The following is a 23,394-nucleotide window of genomic DNA, read 5'->3' as shown; positions in this document are numbered from 1 at the left end:
CTCAGTTTTTTTCATTCTCAAGAGGAGGCGAATTACCCCTGCCCTTCAGGGCTGCTGCAGGATTCTCTAAGATGGTCCAGGTGAAAGACGCCAGCTTTGACACACAGTAGGCTCTCTGATCTGCCCCACTAAAAACTTCCATGGCTCCTATAGCTCTTAGGAGAAAGCCCACAATCTCGAACCTCATCCCCAGGCTGACGGGAATCTGATTCACCTCCTGCCACCTGTCTGTCCCTCGTTACACTCCATGCATTTGTTTTCTCCCTCTGTATGCCTCATTCCGCCCAGCTAAAGGCACACATCCCTTCCCCTGCCCGGAATGCTCCTTCTCATCTTCTTCACCTGGCCAATCCCTATTCATCCGGCAAGATGTAGGGTAAAATGCCACTTCCTCAAGGAAGCCTTCCCTGATTTCCTGGACATTTTCCCCAGCTATTCGTTCTCTAGCTCCTTTTCCTCTGTTCTAGGACTTAGAACAGTAGTAGATTGTTTACGGAAGATTCTTTTGATGTCACCCCTCCTGCTAGACTGCAGGCTCCTTGGAGGAAGGGACCCTGGCTCTCCTGGCCCTCTCCAGAGTGGGTACCCCTCACCTTCTCGGCGAATATTGTTCAATGAATACATGTATAAGGAAAGCTCCCTGGTAACTTTCCCTTCTATTGAGAAAGGCAATTCAGACGATTTTTAGTCCTGTGAATCACCTTCCCCTCCCCCTCCCTCCGGGCCCCCCACCAGGAAATGTGGGTACCCCTGGCTGCCTTACCTTTGTTTCTGGCTACTGAAATGAGTTTACTCCGTATGGATTCATCTGGCGTGTCGAAGGAGCAGAAGGTGCCTCGTCCTCTCACTCTGCTGATGAGCTGGGGGTACCGGGCCTGCAGTGGGGACACAAGGCCGGCATCAAAGCCAAGGAAGGCAGCCATCAGCCCACATGGACCTCATGGCCACTCAGGACAGGGGCGGCCTGTGTTTGTGATAGCCTTAGAACAACAAGATCCCTGCCGAGCCCGGCCCTGGCACGTCCCATACTCCAGCACCAACAACTGCAAGCAGGGTGCCACTGTCCCACCAGGGAACATAAGTAAGTGCCTGACATTTCTCCTGCCATGCTGGTGACAGGGGAAGGAACACTGACAGGAGGCAAGGGCCCAATCCTTCCACCCTTCCCAGAGGCTTTTCCTAGCACCTACCCCTGCCCAGCCTCAGTCTAAATGCAAATCCAGCCCAAGAAAAGAAAAAGAAACTCCCCCTAGAGCTACGGCACAGTTAGAGGTGCTCAGCTATCTCAACAGCCACACTTGCCCCTTCAGAGTCTGCAATCAGGCAGATCTGGGTTTAAAGCTCCCATTCTCATCCAGAAAATGAGGATAATTATAGTTTCCTAACTTCAAGTTGTTCTGTGTAAGGGTGCCAGAAGAAAAACAGGGCACCCAGTTAAATTTCAGATATGCAACTTCTAATTTTTTAGTATACATATGTCCCAAACATTGCATGGGATATACGTACGCTAAAAAAAAAAAAAAAATTAGTTGCCATCTTTTAAATTTAACCAGGTGTCCTGTATTGTAATTTGCTAAATCTGGCATCCCTGCCTGGGAGAGGAAGATGGTGGTCCCACAAGCTCCTGCCTCTGCCCTGTGACTGGAACCAAGTCCAGTGTCTGCCTTTCCCTCCTGGGCTTCAGACTTGTGAAATTTAAATTTAACTGCAGGGGGGACCTGCTTTCCCCCCGCCCCCTAACTGCAGCAATCCTATTCTGAGGATTAAATGAGATAAGGCACTTAACACAATGTTTGGCACAGAGCAAGTTCTCAATTAATGGAAATAATAATAATAAACAATAATAATAATTATTGTTATGTCCTTGATCATGTCAGAGAGGTAAACGCTGGCAAAGAACATGGGCTTGGAAAAAAAAAAAAAAAAAAAGAACATGGGCTTGGGAATTCCCTGGTGGTCCAGTGGTTAGGACTCCGCACTTTCACTGCTGGGGGCCTGGGTTCGATCCCTAGTTGGGGAACTAAGATCCCGTCAAAAAATAGAAAAAAAGAAAAAAAGAACATGGGCTTTGAAGGCTACAAGAATCAGGTTCAAACCCCAGTGGAAGCTGTGTAACTTTGGGTGAGTTAATAACCCGCTACACCTCAGTTTCCTCATCTGTAAAATAAGGATCATAGTGGTATCTACACCCACAGCATTACCACTGGACTTAAGAGTGTGTGAGATCCCCTATTACGGAACTTGGCAGGAGCAGGCTCTCAGTAAATGGAAGCTGTTATCACTACCATCCCTTCTCATTTCACCATCACCATCACCATCAGTGGATCTGCTCAGCTCACTGGTGACTGGATGCTTCAAGCTCCTGGGGGAATGGCTCTTTGTATCCAGCCCTCTGGGGAGGGTCATCTCTCCTCCTAACTCCTGGGCTGGGCTGGCCAGTCCTGGAAACACTGTGGTTCCTCCCGGCAGCATCCCCCATCCCCAAATCTAGGAGAGCGTGTTGGGCAGGGAGTAGACATAACAAAGACAAATAATTATAATAAAAAGCTCTACTCTCCAATGAGGTGGCCACATGTAGCTGGTGAAATGTGAGTCCAAATTGGAATGCACTGTAAGTGTAAAATACATACTGGATTTCAAAGACTTACTATGAGAAAAAGAATAAGAAATATTGAATTATTGCATATGTTGGTGGCATGTTGAAATAATATTTTGGATATGATGGGTTAAGTAAAATATATTATTCAAATTAATTTCAGCTCCTTCTTTTTCACTTTTAGTACGGGTACTAGGACCTTTGAAGTTATGTGCATAGCTAGCAATCTATCCCCCTGGAGATCAACCACTGCTATGGAGTGATCAGGATGTAGAAGGTGGTCCAGAGGAGGGAATAGTGGGCACATGGGTGGGAACGAGAGACAGGGAATGCTTGGGAGGTTTCTCAAAGGAGGGATGCCTGAACTCAGTGTCAGCAGAAAACCGGGAGTTCAGGAACTGGGAACGGGGTTGGGACGGAGTGGTGGGAAGGCACCCCCTACAGAAATGGCGCAGCCTATTCAAAATCGCTGGGGCAGCGGGTGTGATGCTACACTGAAGAGCTCAGCTATTGCCCGCGGGGGCCGTGGGGAGCCGTGGATGGGGATCCGGGAGGGCCGGGGCGGGGCCGGGCGGAGTACCTGGAGGTCCAGCAGTCCCGTGAGCAGGACCTTCCCAGCGTGGGCCGCGTTACTCAGCAGGTCCTCCCGCTTGATGATGTTAATGACCTCAGCCAGCAGCAGGTTCTTGGACGGGTCCCCCAGCCACGTGTTGAAGATCCGGTAAGGCTGGAACAAGACACGGGGCATCAGAAGGGTTCCAGGCACACCCTCAGACACACTTCTCCCCATTTAAGAGGAGAGAGACTAACCCAGCGAGTAGCTACTAAGTGCTGGGAGGATAACGCATATGGTCTCACCAAAATCTCTCCGTAACAGCAACCCTGTAGGCAGGTACTACTATTAGGGACACCAACTTGTCCAGGTCCTGGGAAATCCCTCAGTCCTGGGGAAATCGAGACGGTTGAGCCCTAATTACTGTGATCCTCATTTTATAAAGGAGGAAGCTGAGGTGCCGAGAGGTTGAGTGATTTGTCTGTGAAAATATAGCCCTTAGGAGGTGGAGTCAGGCATGGATTGGTGGCAGTCTGACCCTCAAAGAACACCCGCTTTACTCCCCGTTCAGGGTGTCAATGCAGCCAACTAAAACACACTTCCCAGCCTCTCTTGCAACTAGGAGTGGCCATGTGACCAGATCTTAGTCAAAAGTGGTAGAAACAAAATTGGTAGAAACAGAATCCCACAACTGACAGTCTCAGTTGTGGGATTTCTGGGAAGGCTGCTTAAAGACAAGAAGAGGGCCACTTTATCCTTCCCTCCTTTTTCCTTCCTACTGCGTCAAATTGAGACGGTGCTCCAGTAGCCATTTTGGATCATGAAGTGACCTTGAGGGTAGAAGCTACATGCAGGAATGGTGGAAGGAACGATCCTGGGCCCTTGATGACTCTGTGCATGTGTGTGTGTGTATAAGAATCCATATGTACAAGTGGCAGTACAGTAAAATGGTTTAGAGTATGAGCTCTGGGTTTAAATCTTGACTTTGTCACTTAACAGGCTGTGTAACCTTAGACAACTTACTTAACCTCTCTGTGCCTGATTCCTCATTAGCAAATTGGGAGAGAAAAATACCATCTACTTCGTTAGACTGTTGTAAGGATTAAAAGTACAAGAGGAATACTTAGAACTGGGCCAGGCACAGAGCAAATGCTCCATCCACAGCAGCAGCTAATAACAATATTTTTGCTTGTGCAAAAAGCAAAAAAATAGAAGCCTGACAATGGACTGCTATGAAGTCAGCCCTGCAGAGAGAGCTGGGGTAATCGTAATCATTGGCTTTAAATTAAATTGATAAGAATTAGGCTTTAGGAAACCTCTGTGACACATTAGGTATTCACTTAGTTCCTTGTTGGTGAGAAAGAAGCAGTAATGAGAAGTCGATGCCCCTTGCCCCGCCTCCCTCCCCTGCCCTGGGCAGGAGAGACGGGTGGGCAGGCAGGTCCACACTCACAGCGTTGGGCCTCAACTCCTCCTTGTGGAAGAAGCCCCCGGTCATCATCTTCTTGCTGAAGGTCATCACGTCCGCTGGGTCATCCAAGCCCCAGTGCTCGTGGGCCCAGAACTTGCCGGTGCAGCCTCCTCCAGTCTGGACCTCATCCACCAAGAAGGCACAGCCGTGCTGGCCGGGATGGAATGAAGGGGAAATAAACACCCAGCGCAACTCGCCCACCTCGGACCCCCAAATCCAGCCCAAGAGACACTGCTTTCTGAACCTCAAACCAAGCCCGTGTTCTTGGGCTGTGCAAAACCAAACTAAGGTGGCGGGAGGGCAGTTCCAGCAGGGCTGTGTCTGCACGTGGCCTCAGACTGCTCAGCCGGTACGAAACCGGAACATCAAATGCTCCCTGAACCATTGGCTTCGGTCCCTGAGCAAGCTGACCTGCTCAGAAGGAAGCGTGTTCCAACTGTAAGGCAGCCCCATTTCCCAAACTTCCGCTGCAGCGTTTGCCAGCTCTGCTCATCACCCGAACTATGATTTACTTAGCATTTGTGTTTAAATCAACTCATGTCATGTCACCTTTATCTGTGAACTGACTGCTTGGACGGGGCCAGTTATACGTGCAAGACATTAAAATAGACATGATATTAACATGGTTTGTTCATTTGGCTTCTGTTCACTGTGGACCACAATGGGCTGAAAGATGAGGTGGGATCGCTAGAAAAAAGAGGGAGGAAGGCTGAGGCTTTCCCCAGGACGTTCTCTTGATGGGGAGCGTCCCCGACTAAGACAGCAGGTCGGAGGCTGACTTTGGAATAAGATTTTAGGGGAGAATCCCCTGTCCTGCCCTCACCCCCAACTTCTCTACTCGTGAGGCCGACAGGCAGCCTCTGAACATCTGGAAGTTTACAAGGACGCCAGGCTAACTCTTTGCTCTGGAAAACCAACTGGAAATGGCCCGTGGTCCCGTCCAGCCCTGGCCCTGTGTGCTGACCTTCCTGGAGATGTCCCTCAGCTTCCGGAAGAAGTCGTCTGACGCGTGGTTGTCTCCACCCTCAGACTGGATGGGCTCCACGATGACTCCGGCCACCGTCTTCTTCTTCTTCCGGTATTTCACGATCAGGTCCTCCACCTGGATTCCAAAGGGGGACATGGCAAGGGCTCATGGAGGCTCCTGGGCAGCCTCTGAGGATGGGCATGTGGGGTGCTGCGGACCCCTGGAATTGAAGTTGAAAATGTCATAGTGTCTTATCATTAGATAGAATACACAATGGAGAAGACAGTCTCTTCAGCAAGTGATGCTGGGAAAGCTGGACAGCCGCATGTACATCAATGAAGTTAGAGCACACCCTCACACCACACACAAAATAAACTCAAAATGGCTTAAAGATTTAAATATTCAATATAAGACACAGTACCATAAAACTCCTAGGAGAGAACAAAGGCAGAACTTTCTCTGCCATAAACTGTAGCAGTGTTTTCTTAGATGGTCTCCCAAGGCAATAGAAACAAAAGCAAAAATAAACAAATGGGACCGAATCAAACTTAGAAGCTTTTGCACAGCAAAGTAAACCATAAACAAAAGGAAAAGACAACCTACAGACTGGAAGAAAATATCTGCAAACGATGCGACTGATAAGGACTTAATTTCCAAAATATACAAACAGCTCGTACAACTCAATAACAAAAAACCAAACAACCCAATCAAAAAATGGGCAGACCTAACAGACATTTCTCCAAAGAAGATACAGATGGCCAACAGGCACATGAAAAGCTGCTCAACATCACTAATTGTTAGGGAAATGCAAATCAAAACTACAATGAGGTATCACCTCACACCGGTCAGAATGGCCATCATTAAAAAGTCTACAAATAACAAATGCTGGAGAGGGTGTGGAGATAAGGGAACCCTCCTACACTGTTGGTGGGAATGTAAATTGGTACAGCCTCTGTGGAGAACAGTATGGAGGTTCCTTAACAAAGTAAAAATAGAGTTACCATATGATCCTGCAATCCCACTCCTGGGCATATATCCAGAGAAAACTCTAATTTGAAAGATACATGCACCCCTATGTTTATAGCAGCACTATTTACAATAGCCAAGAGGTGGAAGCAACCTAAATGTCCATTCACAGATGAATGGATAAAGAAGATGTGGTATAAATATACAATGGAATATTATTTAGCCATAAAAAAGAATGAAATAATGCTATTTGCAGTGACATAGATGGACCTAGAGATTATCATACTAAGTGACATAAGCCAGACAGAGAAGAACAAATGTCATATGATATCGCTTATATGTGGAATCTAAAAAACCATACAGGGACTTCCCTGGTGGTCCAGTGGTTAAGACTGCACTTCTACTGCAGGGGGCATGGGTTTGATCCCTGGTCGGGGAACTAAGATCCTGCATGCCACGCGGTGCGGCCAAGAAAAAAAGAAAAAAAAAAAAAAAAAACAGATGAACTTATTTACAAAACAGAATCAGACTCACAGACATAGAAAAAACAAACTTACGGGAAAGTGTGGGGAGGGAGGGATAAATTAGGAGTTTGGCATTAGCAGATACAAGCTACTACATATAAAACAGATAACCAACAAGGTCCTACTTTATACCACAGGAAACTATATTCAATATCTTGTAATAATCCATAATAGAAACGAGTCTGAAAAAGAATATATATATACATACATATATATATGACTGAATCACTTTGCCACCGCAATGAGAAGCCCGCGCACCGCAAAAAAGAGTAGCCCCTGCTCGCCCCAACTAGAGAAAAGCCCGTGTGCAGCAACGAAGACCCAACGCAGCCAAAAAATAAAAATTTAAAAAAATATTTAACTTTTTAAAAATTGAAGTATAGTTAATTTACAATGTGTTAGTTTCTGGTGTACAGCAAAATGACTCAGTTACACACACACACACACACACACACACACACACACACACACACACATTCTTTTTCAGATTCTCCTCCATTATAGGTCATTATAAGAAAAAAAATTTTAACTGTTAACAGTGAGAAAAGCATCTTATTTTCCCCAAGAGGTTATATTTCTTGAACTCTTGCTCCAAAATGGGCATCTTCTTACAGATAATTAAAGACTAATAATTGTGATACTTGGGGCTTCCCTGGTGGTGCAGTGGTTAAGAATTCGCCTGCCAATGCAGAGGACACGGGCTTGACCCCTGGTCCGGGAAGATCCCACATGCCGCGGAGCAACTAAGCCCGTGCGCCACAACTACTGAGCCTGCACGCCACAACTACTGAGCCTGCGCATCTAGAGCCCGCGCTCCACAACGAGAAGCCACTGCAATGAGAAGCCCGCGCACTGCGATGAGGAGTAGCCCCCGCTCACCGCAACTAAAGAAAGCCCTCGTGCAGCAGTGAAGACCCAATGCAGCCAAAGATAAAAATAAATATATAAAACATAAAAAAATAATTGTGATACTTTATTAATAGTTTAATAATTACACATAATTGACAAAACCCAAACCATACACCTGGATAGAGTAACAAGTACAATCTTTCTCTGTTATGCAGAATTAAGGAAAAACCTTCTATTTGGATGATGCAATTTTAGCCTCGGTCTCACCAATTGCCCCAAGGAAGCTCTAAGAAGCTTTTCTTTGCAATCAGAGTGTCATTTGCAATTTGTCACCATATGGCTATTTTCTTGCTTATTTGTCCAGTGCTGTGTTTCTGACTACCCTATATTCTCTGATAGGACGCAGGAAAGACATGTGGCTATCAAGCACTTGGAATGTAGCTGGTCCGAACTGAGATGTGCTCTACGTGCAAAATGCACACAGTGTTTCAAAGATTTAACACGAAAAAAAAAAAGAATATAAAAACATGTCATCAATAATTTTTAAATATTAATGACGTGTTGACACAATATTTTCGATACACTGGGTTCAATAAAATGTTATTAAAATTAATTTCACCCAATTAGTTTTACTTTTAAAAAAATGTAGTTACTAGAAAAGCTGTAGTGACATTTAGCTTGCCTTATTTTGCTTGGACTGAATCACCTTGTCTCTTTTATTTACCACTAAATACCCGGCGCCTAGCACCTTGCTTTACACCTAGTAGATGTTAACTATTAGTTAAAAAGAATGATGAGCTTAAGAGGCAAACCAGCCTTATTTGAGCTCAAATCCAAATCTGAAGGGTGATAGCCATTCCCCACTACCGCCCACCCTGCAACAGAATCTTCCAATGTGGAACCCCAATATAGGGGACAGATCAAAGGGGGAGCTGTTCTGGTTGAAGTGGAGACACGGGGACCAGGGTTGCCCATCCTTAGTCCTTCCCCGCCCCCACTGCAACCTCTAGGGCTCCCAAAAAAGCCCCAGGATTCTGGAGAAGACTGACAAACAGTGGACTACAGGATCCCATGGAATTGTTTTTCCTATGAGCTGCCCTGTATTCTTTCCATCAATTCATTTTCTCTTACTCCAGAGTCAATGAAGCTTGTCCCCAGAGAAACTCACATGATACAGAAGTTGGTACCAGAAGCGGGGTGATGGAGGCTGGGTGGCAAAACCAATGTCTCAGTACCTTTCCTAACGTGGAACATCAGGACACAAAGCGCCCCCGTCCCTCCGTCCCACCCAGGGAGCGCCACACAGGTCCTTGGATAAACTCTTTGTGTGTTCCTCTTCCCCGGGGCTAAGTCTTGGGGTGAGGGGTTGAGGGGGAGGTGAGGGGAGGACCTGGGGGTTACCTCTTCTAGACAACGGGCCTCTTCTTGTTGGTTCTCTTTCACAAACTCTTCCAGAGGATACTTCAGCCGTGGGAATGGTGCAATGGGCCAGTCGAAGGAAGGGATGTCGATCTTGTGAATAGCTTTGGAGTGCGTGGTCGCTAAGCAACCTAAGCCCAGCACAACAGAGAGCAGAGGTTGGCTCAGGGAAGGAGGATGGACCGTCTCTGAGGAGGAGATGGGGCAGCCCAGGGAGGCCTGGTGCCTGCAGAACCCCAGTTCTGGGAACATCCTGAAGCTGAAGTGGCACCCATGTGTCTTAATCTGTGTGTGTGTGTGTGTGTGTGTGTGTGTGTGTGTGTGTGTGTGTCTTTGCTCTCTGATCACAGACTAACACAGACTTTGAAGGAAGAGAGACAAGGATTCAAATCCTAGCTCTGCCACTGCATGGCCTTGGAATGTTCCTTCCCTTGCTGAGCCTCAGTTTCCACACCTGCAAAGTGGCAACAGCCATCCCCAGTCTCCAGGGAATGGTATGCAATCGATGAGACAATACGTGGAAGTTGCCAGATCAGAGGCAGCTGTCACTATTGTTGTTGCTGTTATTATTACTCTACCTGCCACCTTGGGATCTCACGGCCCTCCTTACCCATGGTCCTCCCATGGAAGGCACCCATGAAGGAGAGGATGCTGTAGTCGGGGCACCCGGGGGCCTGGAACCAAGAAACAGCCGTCAGTCAGGGTTGTGAGCTGGGGACCTACATAGTGGCCCCCTCGAACCTCGAGGAGCACAAAAGTCTCAGGAGAACCGGGATCCCCTCTCAGGCAGAAGTTACAAACTGGACTCCAGAGGTCTGTATCCAGCCCACACGTGGTGTTTTCTGTTTGTTTTTTATCAAGAGATTTCATGAAATAGATATCTGAACCTCTGTCTTCTCACAAGTTCTGCACCACGTGGGCCCATTTTTCTCGGTCAAGCCTGAAGGTTGGCCAGCACGCTGGCCCTGGGCCCTCACCACCCACCTTTCTCCTTTCCATCACTGGCAGGTTCTTCAAACTCCCCTGTCTCGGTCTCCCTGACCCCCGGACTGCTCCTACAGCCCACAGGTGGGCCAGGTGCTGGTGGTGGTACCTGCCTCCTGTGACCTGAGGTTGAGCTGGGCCCCTCACAGGACATGCCCAGGCTTTGGACGAGGTCTGCTGGGCCAGAGCAGGAGGGTGGGACCCCCAGCTTTCCCTCTCCCCACGGGGCTGCCCCTGAGCTCAGAAGGGACTCATGAACCCCAGTCTTCTCCCAGCCCCAAGTGAATGGCACAGCAGCACTGCCTTCTGACCCTCCAGCTGGCAAGGGAATCAGACCTGCCTCCAGTGACTCAGGAGCCGCTGGGGACACTGCAGAGGCCACCTTGGGGGCTCCTGAGTCTCTGGGAGGTTGTACAGCATTTTCTCAGGCTGGCTGATCTCCACTGGGTCCCTGAGACCCCCCGAGAAAAGCTCCAAGACCTCTTCCCACAAATCCCAGAATGCCCTCTTGTCATTTTCCTTTGTTAGTCTCCAAATGTGATATATAAGGCACAACTTGTTTTATTGCACTTCACAGATGTTGCGTTTCTTTACAAAAAGGTTTGTGGCAACCCTGCATGGAACAAGTTTACTGGAGTCATTTTCCAACGGCATTTGCTCACTTCATGTCTCTGTGTCATATTTTGGTAATTCTCACGATATTTGCGACTTTTGGGTTATTATTCTGCTTGTCATGGTGACCTGCAATCGGTGATCTGTGATGTTACTACTACAACTCCCTGAAGGCTCAGATGATGGTTAGCATTTTTCAGCAATGAAGTATTTTTGAATTAACGTGTGTACATTTTTTAAAGACGTAAGGCTATTGCACATTTAATGGACTACAGTATAGTATAAACATAACTTTTCTATGCACTGAGAAACTAAAAAAAAATCATGTGACTCGCTTTATTGCGATATTTGCTTTATTGGGGTGATCTGGAACCAAACCCCCAATATCTCTGAGTTGTGCCCCTATGCTGATATACATAGTTGAGAGCACAGTGTCTATACAATTTACATCCCACTGTTTTCACTAAATTATAGCACACATGTCTCCAGGCCAAGAGAAACCCTTTGTGATTATTCTGGCTGCAGAACTTTGTGTTTGGACACAGTGGGTAACTGAGTTCAGTGGCTCTTGATCTGCAAACACCCGCCCCCACCTTTTTAAAAGTGGTATACACTTCTGCCTCAATCATAGTGGGATTTAGGGGAAGGGCTGGCTTGCTCTGATTGAAGCTGGCTGGGAAGCTTGGAGCCTTACTTGGTCTTCCCCCTGCACCCCCGACTGTTGTACCCCAACACTGGCACCCTTGGTGCCTCCCTGAACTGCTGGGGTTCCACTTGGAACCCCTACACTTAATCCATCTTTCCCCATTACTGGATATACAGGTGGCTGCCAATCTAAACACCAATGGGTGAATACCCTTGCACATACATTTGTGTTGACATTTTGGATTATTCTAGAGAATACATGAAATGCCACTTTAGACAGGTCAAATACAGGCAGCTGTCCTGGGAAACTGATGAGTGCTATTCGGAAGAGTTCCACTCGGCCAGCCTTGAAACCAAGGGAATGGACTAGGGGGTTGGAATGCTTGGGGAATCCCTTGTTGTGGACTGAATGTTTAAGTCCCCCTCAAATTCATATATTGAAGCCCTAACCCCCAGGGTAATAGTATCTGAACATGGGGTCTTTGGGTGGTACTTAGGGTTGGACGAGGTCATGCGGTTGGGGCCCTGTGATGGGATTAGTGCCCTTATAGGAATGGACACCAGAGAGCCTGCTCCCTCTCCCCGAGACAGAGGGAGGACACAGTGAGAAGGTGGCCATCCCCAAGCCAGGAAGAGAGCCCGCCCTGGGAAACTGGATTGGCCAGCACCTTGACCTTGGACTTCCAGCCTCCAGAACTATGAGAAAATACATCATACACGTCTGTTGCTTAGGCCACCCTGTCTAGGGTTTTTGTTATGGCAGCCCGTGCTAACGAAGACACCCTCCTACTTGAGGAGGACAGGGCCCCACGCACGAGGTGGAGGGGATGCTGGGCTCACCTGGTTGATCATGCACGTCTCCAGCTCCTCTTTGGAGAAACCCGATTGGCCCCTTTCCTTGCTCTGATAAAACGGAACAGAATAAACTCTCAGAGACGCTCTGGGGCAGGAAGGGCTCCCACTTTCCACCCAAACCAACATCTAGTCAACGAGGGGATGCTTTCTCAAGAGCTGATCATATACGTCGACGTTACACGTATGGACTGAAGCATGAGACCATTCACTGTCCTTGTGATGAAATAAATAGATGGATGAATAAGTTGCTTTACTATTCTATTGGCAACAATGAAGATCTGTGAGATGGTATGTTATTTCAGGCAACACAGTATAAGGACACTGGGGAGGTTTTACACTACACGCTGCCAGGATGTTTGGAAAACCCGGTCCAGGCAGTGGCCCTCCCTGGATTTCGACCATGGCCACTGATGTCCAATACTCCGGCCAGCTGGGATGAACAGTTGGACAAGGGCTGAGTGTGTGGCTGGGGGCTGGGGAGCCTCTGTGTGTGTGTGTGTGTGTGTGTGTGTGTGCACGCGCGTGCACGTTGCATGCATACAAGCCCCGAACCTTACCCGGTACCACATGAAGATGGTCTTGAAGGCGTTTTCGTTGGAGCAGGAGCCGCAGGCCATCGTGATGAGCTGCGACATCCCTTTAGGAGCCACCTGTGGGGAGGGAAATAGCTGTGGGCTCCCCATCCCCCCCAGCTGGAGCGGGGCCTCTGCAGGGGCTGTACACTGGGCCCTGGAGGCTGTGGGAGGCTGGGAGGGAAACAGGGATGCAGTCCCGGAAGCAGTCTGACTGGGAGGGTGGACGAGAGGCCCCAAAAGGCCCCAGGCTGGAGGCCAGAGAGGAAAAAAGGCGAAGAAAAGCCCAGACGTCCCTCCTGACGCAACCTCTGCCCGGAGACACCCACATTTTACAGGTGGGAATTCGGGGTTCTGAAGGACTCTAATCCTTGTAGCAACTGAAACCCAAAGGAAGACTGAAGGGCACAGGCAAAGGTCCTGTTGTGGCATCAATACTAACTTCCCCGGGTTCCCTTTTTCCCAGCTTTTCTTGCAAAGGAAAATTAAAAAGACTCTTCATGAAAGAAACAGCATGAAGAGCAAGACTGAAGTAGAAACATTCCATCCTTAATCATTATGGATCTCGGTCCTTTCCTTCCCTGCTGCTCCAGCCTCCTGGAGATCAGAGCTGCAGGCCAGCGCGGTGAAGGGCAGAGGCGGGTTCTCGTGGTGGCAAGCTGTCCCCACGGACTCACTGAGAGCAGCGACTCCCGGAGCTTCTCCACAAAGTTCTCAGGAGGAAAGACTCCGAGGGCAGGTCTGTTGATGAATGTGCTCTGCAAAAAATCCAGGAGACCAGCAGTGACTTCTCGACCTGACCCAGCTCCCACCCACCGGCGATGCCTTTCAGAGCAGATGCGTTCCATGCTGTGGGGAACAATATACTTCCCTGCGTTTCTAGAGAAATCCAATAGGATTGCTCTGGGTTTAAAACAAAGTGTCAATTTCTTGGTTGGGATATTGCGCTATCACTAGGTAAGACGCTACCATTGGGGGAAACTGGATGGAAAATACATGGGACCGCTTTGTACTATTTTTTGCACCTCCCTCTGAATCTGTAATCTTCAAAAAAAAATCAGAATGATTGAAAAACAAAAAAATGGACAATAACAATTACTGGTGAGAATTCTCATTCATGGCTGGTGGGGATGTAACATCGTGCAGCCACTTTGGAAAACACGTTGGCAGTTTCCTATAATGTTAAACAGACACACACCCTATGACCCAGCAGTTCGCTCTGAGGTATTTACCTAAGAGAAGAATGACAGCATGTGTCAGACACAAAGATGTGAATGGATATGAAGGTTTGTGGTGGCTTTTCTCTTCAGTTGCCAAGAAACGGAAACAGCCCAAATGTCCTTCCACTGGGGAAACGATAAATAGACCATGGTATATGCACACCATGGAACACTGCTCAGCAATGAAATGGAACAATCTACCCACACACTTAACAACACGGGAGAATCTCAAAGTCACCATGCCAAGTGAAAGAAGCTGGAATCAAAGGGTCACCCGCTGCAGGGCTCCACTCCTACGACATTCTGGAAAAGGCAGAACTATTGGGACAGAAAACAGCTCATAGCTGTCAGGGGCTGGGGTGCGATCGACTACCCATGGGCTCAGGGGAATGTCTGGAGAGATGAACGGTTTGCGTCTGGATTTTTTTGGATTGTGGTTAAAAAACAAGTAACATAAAATTTACCACCTTAGTCATTTCTAAGCATATAGTTCTCAGTAATGTTAAGAATATTCATATTGTTATGCAACCATCGTCACCATCTGTCTCCAGAACTCTTTCATCTTACAAAACTGGAGCTCTGCCCCCCACTAAACACTGACTCCCTATTCTCCCCTCCCCCCAGCCCCTGGCCACCAGCATTCTACTTCCTGTCTCTGATTTTGAGGACGCTAACCACCGGAAATAAGTGAAATCAAACATTATGTGTCCTTCTGCGACTAGCTTATTTCATTTAGCATAATGACCTCTAGGTTCATCCATGTTACAGCATACGGCAGATTTTTTTCTTTTTTTCCCCTCCTTTCCTTTTTAAGGCTGAATAATACTCCACTGTATGGATCTGCCACATTTCCTGTATCTGTTTATCTGCTGATGGACACTTAGGTTGCTTCCACCTTTGGGCTACTGTGAACAGTATGAACATGGGTGTGCAAATGTCCAGGTTTTGACAGCGCCTGTACAATTATGCATTTTTAAAATTTTTTAAATTTTTATTTATTTATTTTTTGGCTGCACCGCGTGGCTTGTGAGATCTTAGTTCCCCGAGCAGATAGCAAACCTGTGCCCCCTGCAGTGGAAGCGTGGAGTCGTAACCACTGGACCACCAGGGAATTCCCAGATTATGCATTTGTTGAAACCCACAGAACTGTACCTGCAAAGGATGGATTTGACCGCATGTGAATTACACTTCAATTAAAAAAGAAAAAAACAGGGAAAAAAGAGGCTTCAGTAGCTCTGCAATTTCTAAATAGAATGAGCCTTAGGAGAGCAATCTGATGAGGGAGCTGGTTAATAAATGAATGAGCTGCATATGAAAAAGCAGTGTTAGAAAAATTCCCCCCCCACACCCCACACCATTTTGATAGATGTGCATCCAGAGAAGGATTTCCCTCTGTAAGGAAATCAACAGTGCAAACCTGATGCTAAACAGCCACTCGCTTCTGATACCCAGGAAAGGAGGGAGTGCTATTTACAACAAAAAAGAGAACCACTCTAAATGCCAACATTAGGTTAAGTAAACGAAGGCACATTAACTGAAGGTGATGCTGTACTGCGGGAAAAATGTCGGGTGAAAAGAATGTTACCATTTTACTTTAGGGTTCACTGAGTGTTGTACTTTCTATGGGTTTTGATAAATGTATAATGATGACACGTGTCTACCATTATGGAAAAGACACAAATGGAAATGCAAATGGGGATAAGAATAGAGCGGTCCAGTCCCTCCAGGTCTAGCCAGTGCCCCCTGGAAGGATTGGGAAGAGTCTGGGAGGGGTCTGCTCAATGGATAAGCAATGAGGTCATCAGGAAGTGGATTTGGGTAATAGAAAGGGATTGTACTAAATGCAATGCAGCATACTGGATTGGATTCTGGGGACCAAAATAATGGACACTAGTGGAAAAACTGGGGAAATCTGAATAAAGTCTGTAGTAGGTAATGCACCAACGTTAATTTCTTAGTTTTGACAAGGGTACCATAGAGAGGTGAGGTGTTAACATTGGGGGAAACTGGGTAAAAGGTAGATGGGAACTATCTTTACAACTTGTAAATCTGAAATTAGTCAAAAATAAAAACACTGAGTCTGGAATTCCCTGGCGGTCCAGCGGTTAGGACTCGGCGCTTTCACTGCCAAGGGTGCAGGTTCAATCCCTGGTCAGGGAACTAAGATCCAGCAAGCCGAGAGGCACAGCCAAATAAATAAATAAATAATAAAAATAAAAACATCGAATTAAAAAGTATGGAAGGTTTGATTGAGCCTGGGATTTGGGAACTTCTCAGGCACCCCTCTCTCTCTCAGACTCAATCGTGTAATAAACTCAATGCAAATCCAAATGGTGGCATCACCCCATCGGAGGAAACCCAAGGATAGGGAGGCCCCAGCACTCATCCTTCTGGTGGCATTGGGATTTGGTGTGGCCCAGTAGAGTTCGTGGCAGGCTCATACCTCTGTTGACTCTTCTTTGTGACCAGCCAGGTGGGTCTAGGATAAGCGGTGGAGGGAGTTAACCGTTTTCATTGTAGAGCTGGGGAAACGGAGACCCAGAGAGGTCAAGCAACCTGCCCCAAGTCACACAGACAGGAAGGGGCAGAACCACGACTCAAACCCAGGTTTACTGACTTCAGATCCCACCCTCTGCCAGATGCCGCAAGCAGTCTCCATCTGAAAATGTCAGTGCTGGACACAAGTTTACTTGGCACAGCCCGGAGACCTTGGGTGGCCTGTGGGGGCTGCTGAGGGGCCTTTTGTTTTGGCTTCGAGGTATTAATGGGGCTCCAAAGAAATCAAGCATAGCACGAGATCAGGGTGGAGGCGAACTGCCATCACTGGCAGCGGGGGAAGCAGCTCACAGAGGGGATGGCCGGGCTGGCAGCAGGACTGCCTATCTGGGCCCAGGGAAGATGTGGAGGTGGTATTCTTGTTTGGCAAAGCGTGATATTCATGAAGAACAGAAGATACCTGGGACTTTGGGTAGCAGAATCAATTGAGGACAGGTTTCTAGAATCCTGGCCATCAGACCTGCTGTAGTGGGAAGAGAATGAGCTTTGATTTAAGTGGCTGTGCAACCTGAGGCAAGTCACTTAACCTCTCTGGTCTTTAGAGTCCTCATTTGCAAAAATGAGGATCCCTTCTTGGGTGCTCAGAAGGAGCCAGTGGGAAAACACAACATACAGATGAGGTAGGAGCTCAGTCTTGAAGGACAGAATCACTCAGGTGGAAAGGCCTGGAGGCCACACTGATGTCTTAGCTGGCCACGCCAGCTGCCCTCCAGCCAGCCTAGCCAAGGTGCCATGGATGTCAGTCGGCACTCATCACACATTGCAATGACTGGGCATGTGCAATGCCCAATAATTATTGTATAACCTGTGGGCAATGTAATGAGACGGCCCTGGTGACATAATAAGTTCTAACTGGAACCCAGATATTGGATCCAAGTGACACGGCACATGAGTAATGGATGATGTGTTCGAGGTACAAAAGGGTTGATAAGCCCTTCTCAGAACTTCAATGACTTGGCAGGAGCCTGCCCAGGACAGGTAAAATACCTTGACCACCACCTGAGCACATTTCCCGCTAAGGGTTTGGAAGACCCAAGACGTCAATCAACGGTCGTCTGGTCTGATGCCCCAGATATACTCTGCTGAGCTTGTGGCGGTCAGCTGTCACTTCTCTAAGGCTGTGCCCGTCACCGTGCCCTCTGCAGGACGTCAGCACAGACTGTGATCTAGACCATGATGCAGACTACGGTCTAGATGGTGGTCTAGACGGATCTAATCTGTGATCCAGACTATCGTCTAGACTGTTTTGGACTGTAATCTAGACCGTGATCTCGCCATCAAATCCAGCACCAAGGACAGTGCCCAGCACATAGTAGGTACTCCATCCATCAGTAAGCAAACAGATGTCAAGAAATGAGGCTGAAGAAGCAGAAGCCAGATCACAAAGGGCTTTACACTTGCAGTGGAGGAGCTGGGATGCATCCTGAAGGCAGTAGGTACCAGGAGAGGGTTCCAGGCACAGCGCAGTTTGGAGTGTGGCTTGGAGGAGGTGAGAATGGACGTCGAGGTGGGGGGCAGTGATGAAGAGGGGCTGTTGAGGAAACTCCAGGTGGAAGTTGGGGGCAGAGCCAGGACAGGCCCCGGACTGGGTGGGGGAAGGGAGGATGGAGGGTGGCACCCAGGTCCAGGTTCCGGGCAGGGATAGGTGGGGGCAGGGCATTCCCCGAAATCAGAATCCCTGGGCCTGGAAGTCACGTGCTGCTGGGCAACTGTGCCTCCGGAGGCAGCTGACATTGCAAATGTGTCTGGTGTGTTTGTTGACACAGTTTTTTAGCACCAACTGCTGAGGCATCTGGGATCCGCAGAACGTTTCGAAACAAAGCGGGGCTCTGAATGTAAACACACGCATGGAGCCACCAACGGGCCTCGCCAGACACCCTCCGGAGGACGCGGTTTCTGCTGGAGCAGCCCCTAGACTTGTCAACTAATTGGAGGTGAGAACCACGCCCAGGCCCCTCCCAGGCAGGCAGACCCACAGGTAAAGAGGACCCGAGAGTTTTTTCCTATTATCTTCTGCTGTTCAGAGTCAAGGGAAAACGTTTAAGGCTGGAGAGTCGGCTCCTGACATGGTCGGGCTCTCAGTCTCCCTGCTTTTCTTTGATTTCCTTTTTAGGAATCACACTCTTTGTCATGTGTGGACACGTATGTCACACCTGAGAAAAACAAAAGCCCCAATGACACTCAATGCCCGGGAGGGCGGGGAGTGGCCGGAGCTCTCACACTGCTGGAGGGAGAAGAATCCCCACGCCCAGTTTGGAAAACTGTCTGGCGGCATCCGCTGAGGCCAACTGTGTGCGCTCACTATGGCCAGAGATGGACTGGCCTTGTATCATGGGACGCGTGAATGTGTCATCACAAGACACACTGGAAGGTTCACAGTAGGAAGCGACCCAGATGCTCATCAGCGGTAGGTAGGATGTTAATTGCAGTGTGTTCACACAATGGAATGATTAGAGCCAGGAGGATGGATCCTCTGCGGCTGCCAAGGACGCATCTTCACATGGATTTTGAGTGAAATAAGCCAGACGTGATAAATAGCACACCCGGTACAATTCTACTTATGTGCTGTAGAAGTAAGGGGAGGGCTTCCCTGGTGGCACAGTGGTTGAGAGTCCTCCTGCCGATGCAGGGGACGCGGGTTCGTGCCCTAGTCCGGGAGGATCCCACATGCCGCGGAGCGGCTGGGCCCGTGAGCCATGGCCGCTGAGCCTGCGCGTCCGGAGCCTGTGCTCCACAACAGGAGAGGCCACGACAGTGAGAGGCCCGCGTACCGCAAAAAAAAAAAAAGAAGGGGAGTCGTCGGCCTAATTTGGTCTGGGGGAATAGGAACTGGGTCAGGGCATGTTGAGTTCAGTGGGGGTGAAAAGCATCTTACCCTTGTGATATAGAAAGCACAGAGATCTCTATGGCGCTTATTATCTACGTGAATATATTGGTTTGGCCAAAAAGTTCGTTCGGGGTTTTCCGGAAAAATCGCAATGAACTTTTTGGTCAACCCAGTATCATATGGCAGAGGGAACTTTGCAGATGTAATTAAGCTTCTTATTCAGTGCAGAAAGGAGACTGTTCTGGATTTTCTGGATGAGCTTAGTGCAACCGCACAAGCCCTTTGCTAAAGGGCAGAGGCAGAGAGAGGGATTGGACCAGCCGTTGCTGGCTTGACGATGGAAGGACCAAGTGAAACAAACTCTGCCAACGACCTGCCTGAGCCCCGAAGCGGATCCTCCCCCAGAGCTTGCAGCTAAGAGGTGACCTCAGCTTCGTGAGCCCCAAAGCAGAGCACTCAGCTGAGCCGGCCAGACTCTGGACCCACAAGATCTGTGAAACCATAAATGTGTGTTGTTTTAAACCCCTAGGCTGGCGGTAGTTTGTGATGGCAGCAACAGGAAACTAATGTCTAAAAAGGCTCCTTAAGGGAGTGATAATTGAAAAAAGAAAGTTGAGAAACACTGGGGTACAAGGGAAAATTCATTCAACAGTACACTCAGCATGTATGCATGTCTCCGTGTGTGTGTTACAGCCAGTATCATCAATCATCAACGGTGCCCACAACAGAGGAGAAGCCAGCTCCAAATGTTAACAGTGCCGAGGATGAGAAACTGTGTGTCACCTGCCCCCTGCCTGCCACTCCAGTCATACTTGGATCCTTCCTGGCCCTCTCTGCTCTGGCTGCGCTGTCCTCTTTTGTTCCTGAAGCTCGCTGCACCTCTCCCTCCCACCCTCCTCTCCCTACAGGGACCACTCTTCCCTGACCCCCGGCCCCTCCATCCCCAAAAAGCCCAGCTCCCGTGGGTTTTATTCCCAGCACCTCCTCTAGCTGTGTGACCTTGGACAAATACTTAACCTCTCTGTGCCTCAGTTCCCTCCTCTGTAAAACAGGGATAACAACAGTAGCTGCCTCATAGACTTGGCAATATTCAATCTGTAAAGTGCCAGCCACAGTGTTTACACATATTATGCTCGTAACTATTGTTCATTATTATCATTATCACTGTTTTATGCCCACATAGCACTGACTGCCTCGGTCTGTAGCACTTAGTATGTTTGCATTTCTCTACTTATGTGTGTGGCTAACTGGCTGCCTCCATGGGAGCAGGGCATTGTGTTTTTGCTCACCCAAGGCATACCAAGCACTTAGCGCATAGTATGTGCTCAATAAATATTTAAGGGATGACTGAATGGATGGACTGTTTCCAAAGGCTGCCCCAGTGATCCTCTGAATCTCTGTGAACACTACATAACCCGGGGACTCACCATATTTTGAGGCTGTTGGATGAGTTTCATGAGAGCAGGATGGTTGTAACCTGGGGAGAGGAAGATATGGTTAGAGACCAGCATCGGATCTGGGGGTCCCATGTCCCTCCCCCCATTGCCTGCCCCCTCCCTTCCCTTCCAACCCTGCAACTCTCTACACACAAAGGCCAATTCCTGGGACCCAGCCCAGATTCCCCTGACTCAGAATCACTCAGGGTGAGGCCCCCAAATCTTCCACTAGTTCTCTGGGTGACTCTGATGTTCAGGTGGGAGACACACTGGATGAGACAGACAGTGAATGAAGGTTAAAGCTAACCCGGGACCAGGGTTGGGAGGGTTCCCCAGGCCTGCGTGACGAATTGCAAACGTGGTCCTTGCCTTCCGCTTGAGTCAAATCTCAACAGGCATTTGGTCAGGGACTGGGGGAGGGAAGGATGCTGCCTGCACTCTGCGACCAGCACAACCGGTGCTACCTGCACACATTTGCTTATGTCCAGCCTGGGCCTGCCACCCCGCGACAAAGCCGAGGATGCCCTTTGATTCCGCAAAATTGCTCTTGTACGAATTTATCCTACACGTGAATAAAAACCCACGTAGGGACTTCCCTGGGGGTCCAGTGGTTAAGACTCTGTGCTTCCACTGCAGGGGATGTGGGTTTGATCCCTGCCCAAGGAACTCAGATCCCACATGCCACAGGTGGCATGGCAAAAAAAGACAAAAACCAAAAAACCTATGTACACCTATCTTCATGGTGACTCACCAATATCTGCAGGCTTGAAAGCAACCTAACGTCCATCAGCAGCAGATCAGTTGTTGCCAGGATTAGCAATAATGAACACAAAGTCTCTTGCACATAGTAGATGCTCGATAAAATGGGAGATTTTTATCATAGAGGAGGGAAGAGTAAGACAGGCCCACACAGCACTGGAGCCAGATGTCCTGGGCTCTGCAGAGCCTTTACCGCCATTTACTGAGCATCTACTGTGTGCAGGGGGCTTTCTGTTCCTTATTGCTAATCCTGGCAACAACTTCTGCAGGAAGGCCAAGTTTGTAGGAGGCACAGAAGTCAGAAGACCAGATGTAAGACCCTCAAAGGCAGACGCCAAGAGTTCAGCCCGATAGATACTGGTTGAATGATGGAACAATGTGAAGATACAGTGACACAGGCTAGAAGTCAAAACTGTTACAGATGAGAAAAGACTAATCAGTGACTCTTGGAGCACGAAGCAGACTTTGGAGAAAAACCCTCAGTATTCAAGTATCACATTTTTTTTTATCATGCATACTTTGCACCTACTTTCTTTAAACCAATTAACTTTTTAATTTAAAGAGATTTACTTTGGGATTTCCCTCGTGGTCTAATGGTTAGGATTCCAGGGTTTTGCTTCCATGGCTTGGTTCGATCCCTGGTCGGGGAACTGAGATCCCCGCAAGCTTTGCAGAGAAGCCAAAAAAAAAAAAGATTTACTTTTTTTTAAACATCATTATTGGAGTATAATTGCTTTACAATGGTGTTTTAGTTTCTGCTTTATAACAGTGAATCAGTTATACATATACATATGTTCCCATATCTCTTCCCTCTTGCATCTCCCTCCCTCCCACACTCCCTATCCCACCCCCCTAGGTGGTCACAAACCACCGAGCTGATCTCCCTGTGCTATACGGCTGCTTCCCATTAGCTATCCACCCTACGTTTGGTAGTGTATATATGTCCATGCCACTGTCTCACTTTGTCACAGCTTACCCTTCCCCCTCCCCATATCCTCACGTCCATTCTCTAGTAGGTCTTGTGTCTTTATTCCCATCTTACCCCTAGGTTCTTCATGACTTTTTTTTTTAATCTTAGATTTCATATATATGTGTTAGCATACAGTATTTGTTTTTCTCTTTCTGACTTAATTCACTCTGTATGACAGACTGTAGGTCCAGCCACCTCACTACAAATATCTCAATTTCGTTTCTTTTTATGGCTGAGTAATATTCCATTGTATATATGTGCCACATCTTCTTTATCCATTCATCCGATGATGGACACTTAGGTTGCTGCCATGACCTGGCTATTGTAAATAGAGCTGCAATGAACACTGTGGTACATGACTCTTTTTGAATTATGGTTTTCTCTGGGTATATGCCCAGTAGTGGGATTGCTGGGTCATATGGTAGTTCTATTTTTAGTTTTTTAAGGAAGCTCCATACTGTTCTCCATAGTGGCTGTATCAGTTTATATTCCCACCAGCAGTGCAAGAGTGTTCCCTTTTCTCCACATCCTCTCCAGCATTTATTGTTTCTAGACTTTTTGATGATGGCCATTCTGACCGGTGTGAGATGATATCTCACTGTAGTTTTGATTT

At 48.1% G+C, this 23,394-nt stretch overlaps 1 protein-coding gene across 2 annotated transcripts in view; it reads right to left on the bottom strand.

Annotated features, from left to right (window-relative positions):
- ABAT (4-aminobutyrate aminotransferase) overlaps window positions 1-23,394 on the bottom strand; it is an 88,509-nt gene that overhangs the window by 2,307 nt on the left and 62,808 nt on the right. For both annotated transcript variants that reach the window (XM_059038436.2, XM_067012627.1), the window contains exons 6-15: window positions 21,044-21,093; window positions 13,691-13,771; window positions 12,999-13,091; window positions 12,427-12,489; window positions 9,956-10,019; window positions 9,328-9,476; window positions 5,585-5,722; window positions 4,603-4,770; window positions 3,177-3,323; window positions 764-875 (exon numbers count right to left, since the gene is read on the bottom strand). In XM_059038436.2, the coding sequence (XP_058894419.1) occupies window positions 764-875; window positions 3,177-3,323; window positions 4,603-4,770; window positions 5,585-5,722; window positions 9,328-9,476; window positions 9,956-10,019; window positions 12,427-12,489; window positions 12,999-13,091; window positions 13,691-13,771; window positions 21,044-21,093 (1,065 nt within the window). The remainder of the gene's footprint in view (window positions 1-763; window positions 876-3,176; window positions 3,324-4,602; window positions 4,771-5,584; window positions 5,723-9,327; window positions 9,477-9,955; window positions 10,020-12,426; window positions 12,490-12,998; window positions 13,092-13,690; window positions 13,772-21,043; window positions 21,094-23,394) is intronic.

The sequence above is a fragment of the Kogia breviceps genome, chromosome 14 (assembly GCF_026419965.1).
Source record: "Kogia breviceps isolate mKogBre1 chromosome 14, mKogBre1 haplotype 1, whole genome shotgun sequence".
NCBI lineage: Eukaryota > Metazoa > Chordata > Mammalia > Artiodactyla > Physeteridae > Kogia > Kogia breviceps.
Note: the sequence above shows the minus strand (reverse complement) of the source record. Positions and strands in the feature narration are given on the sequence as shown.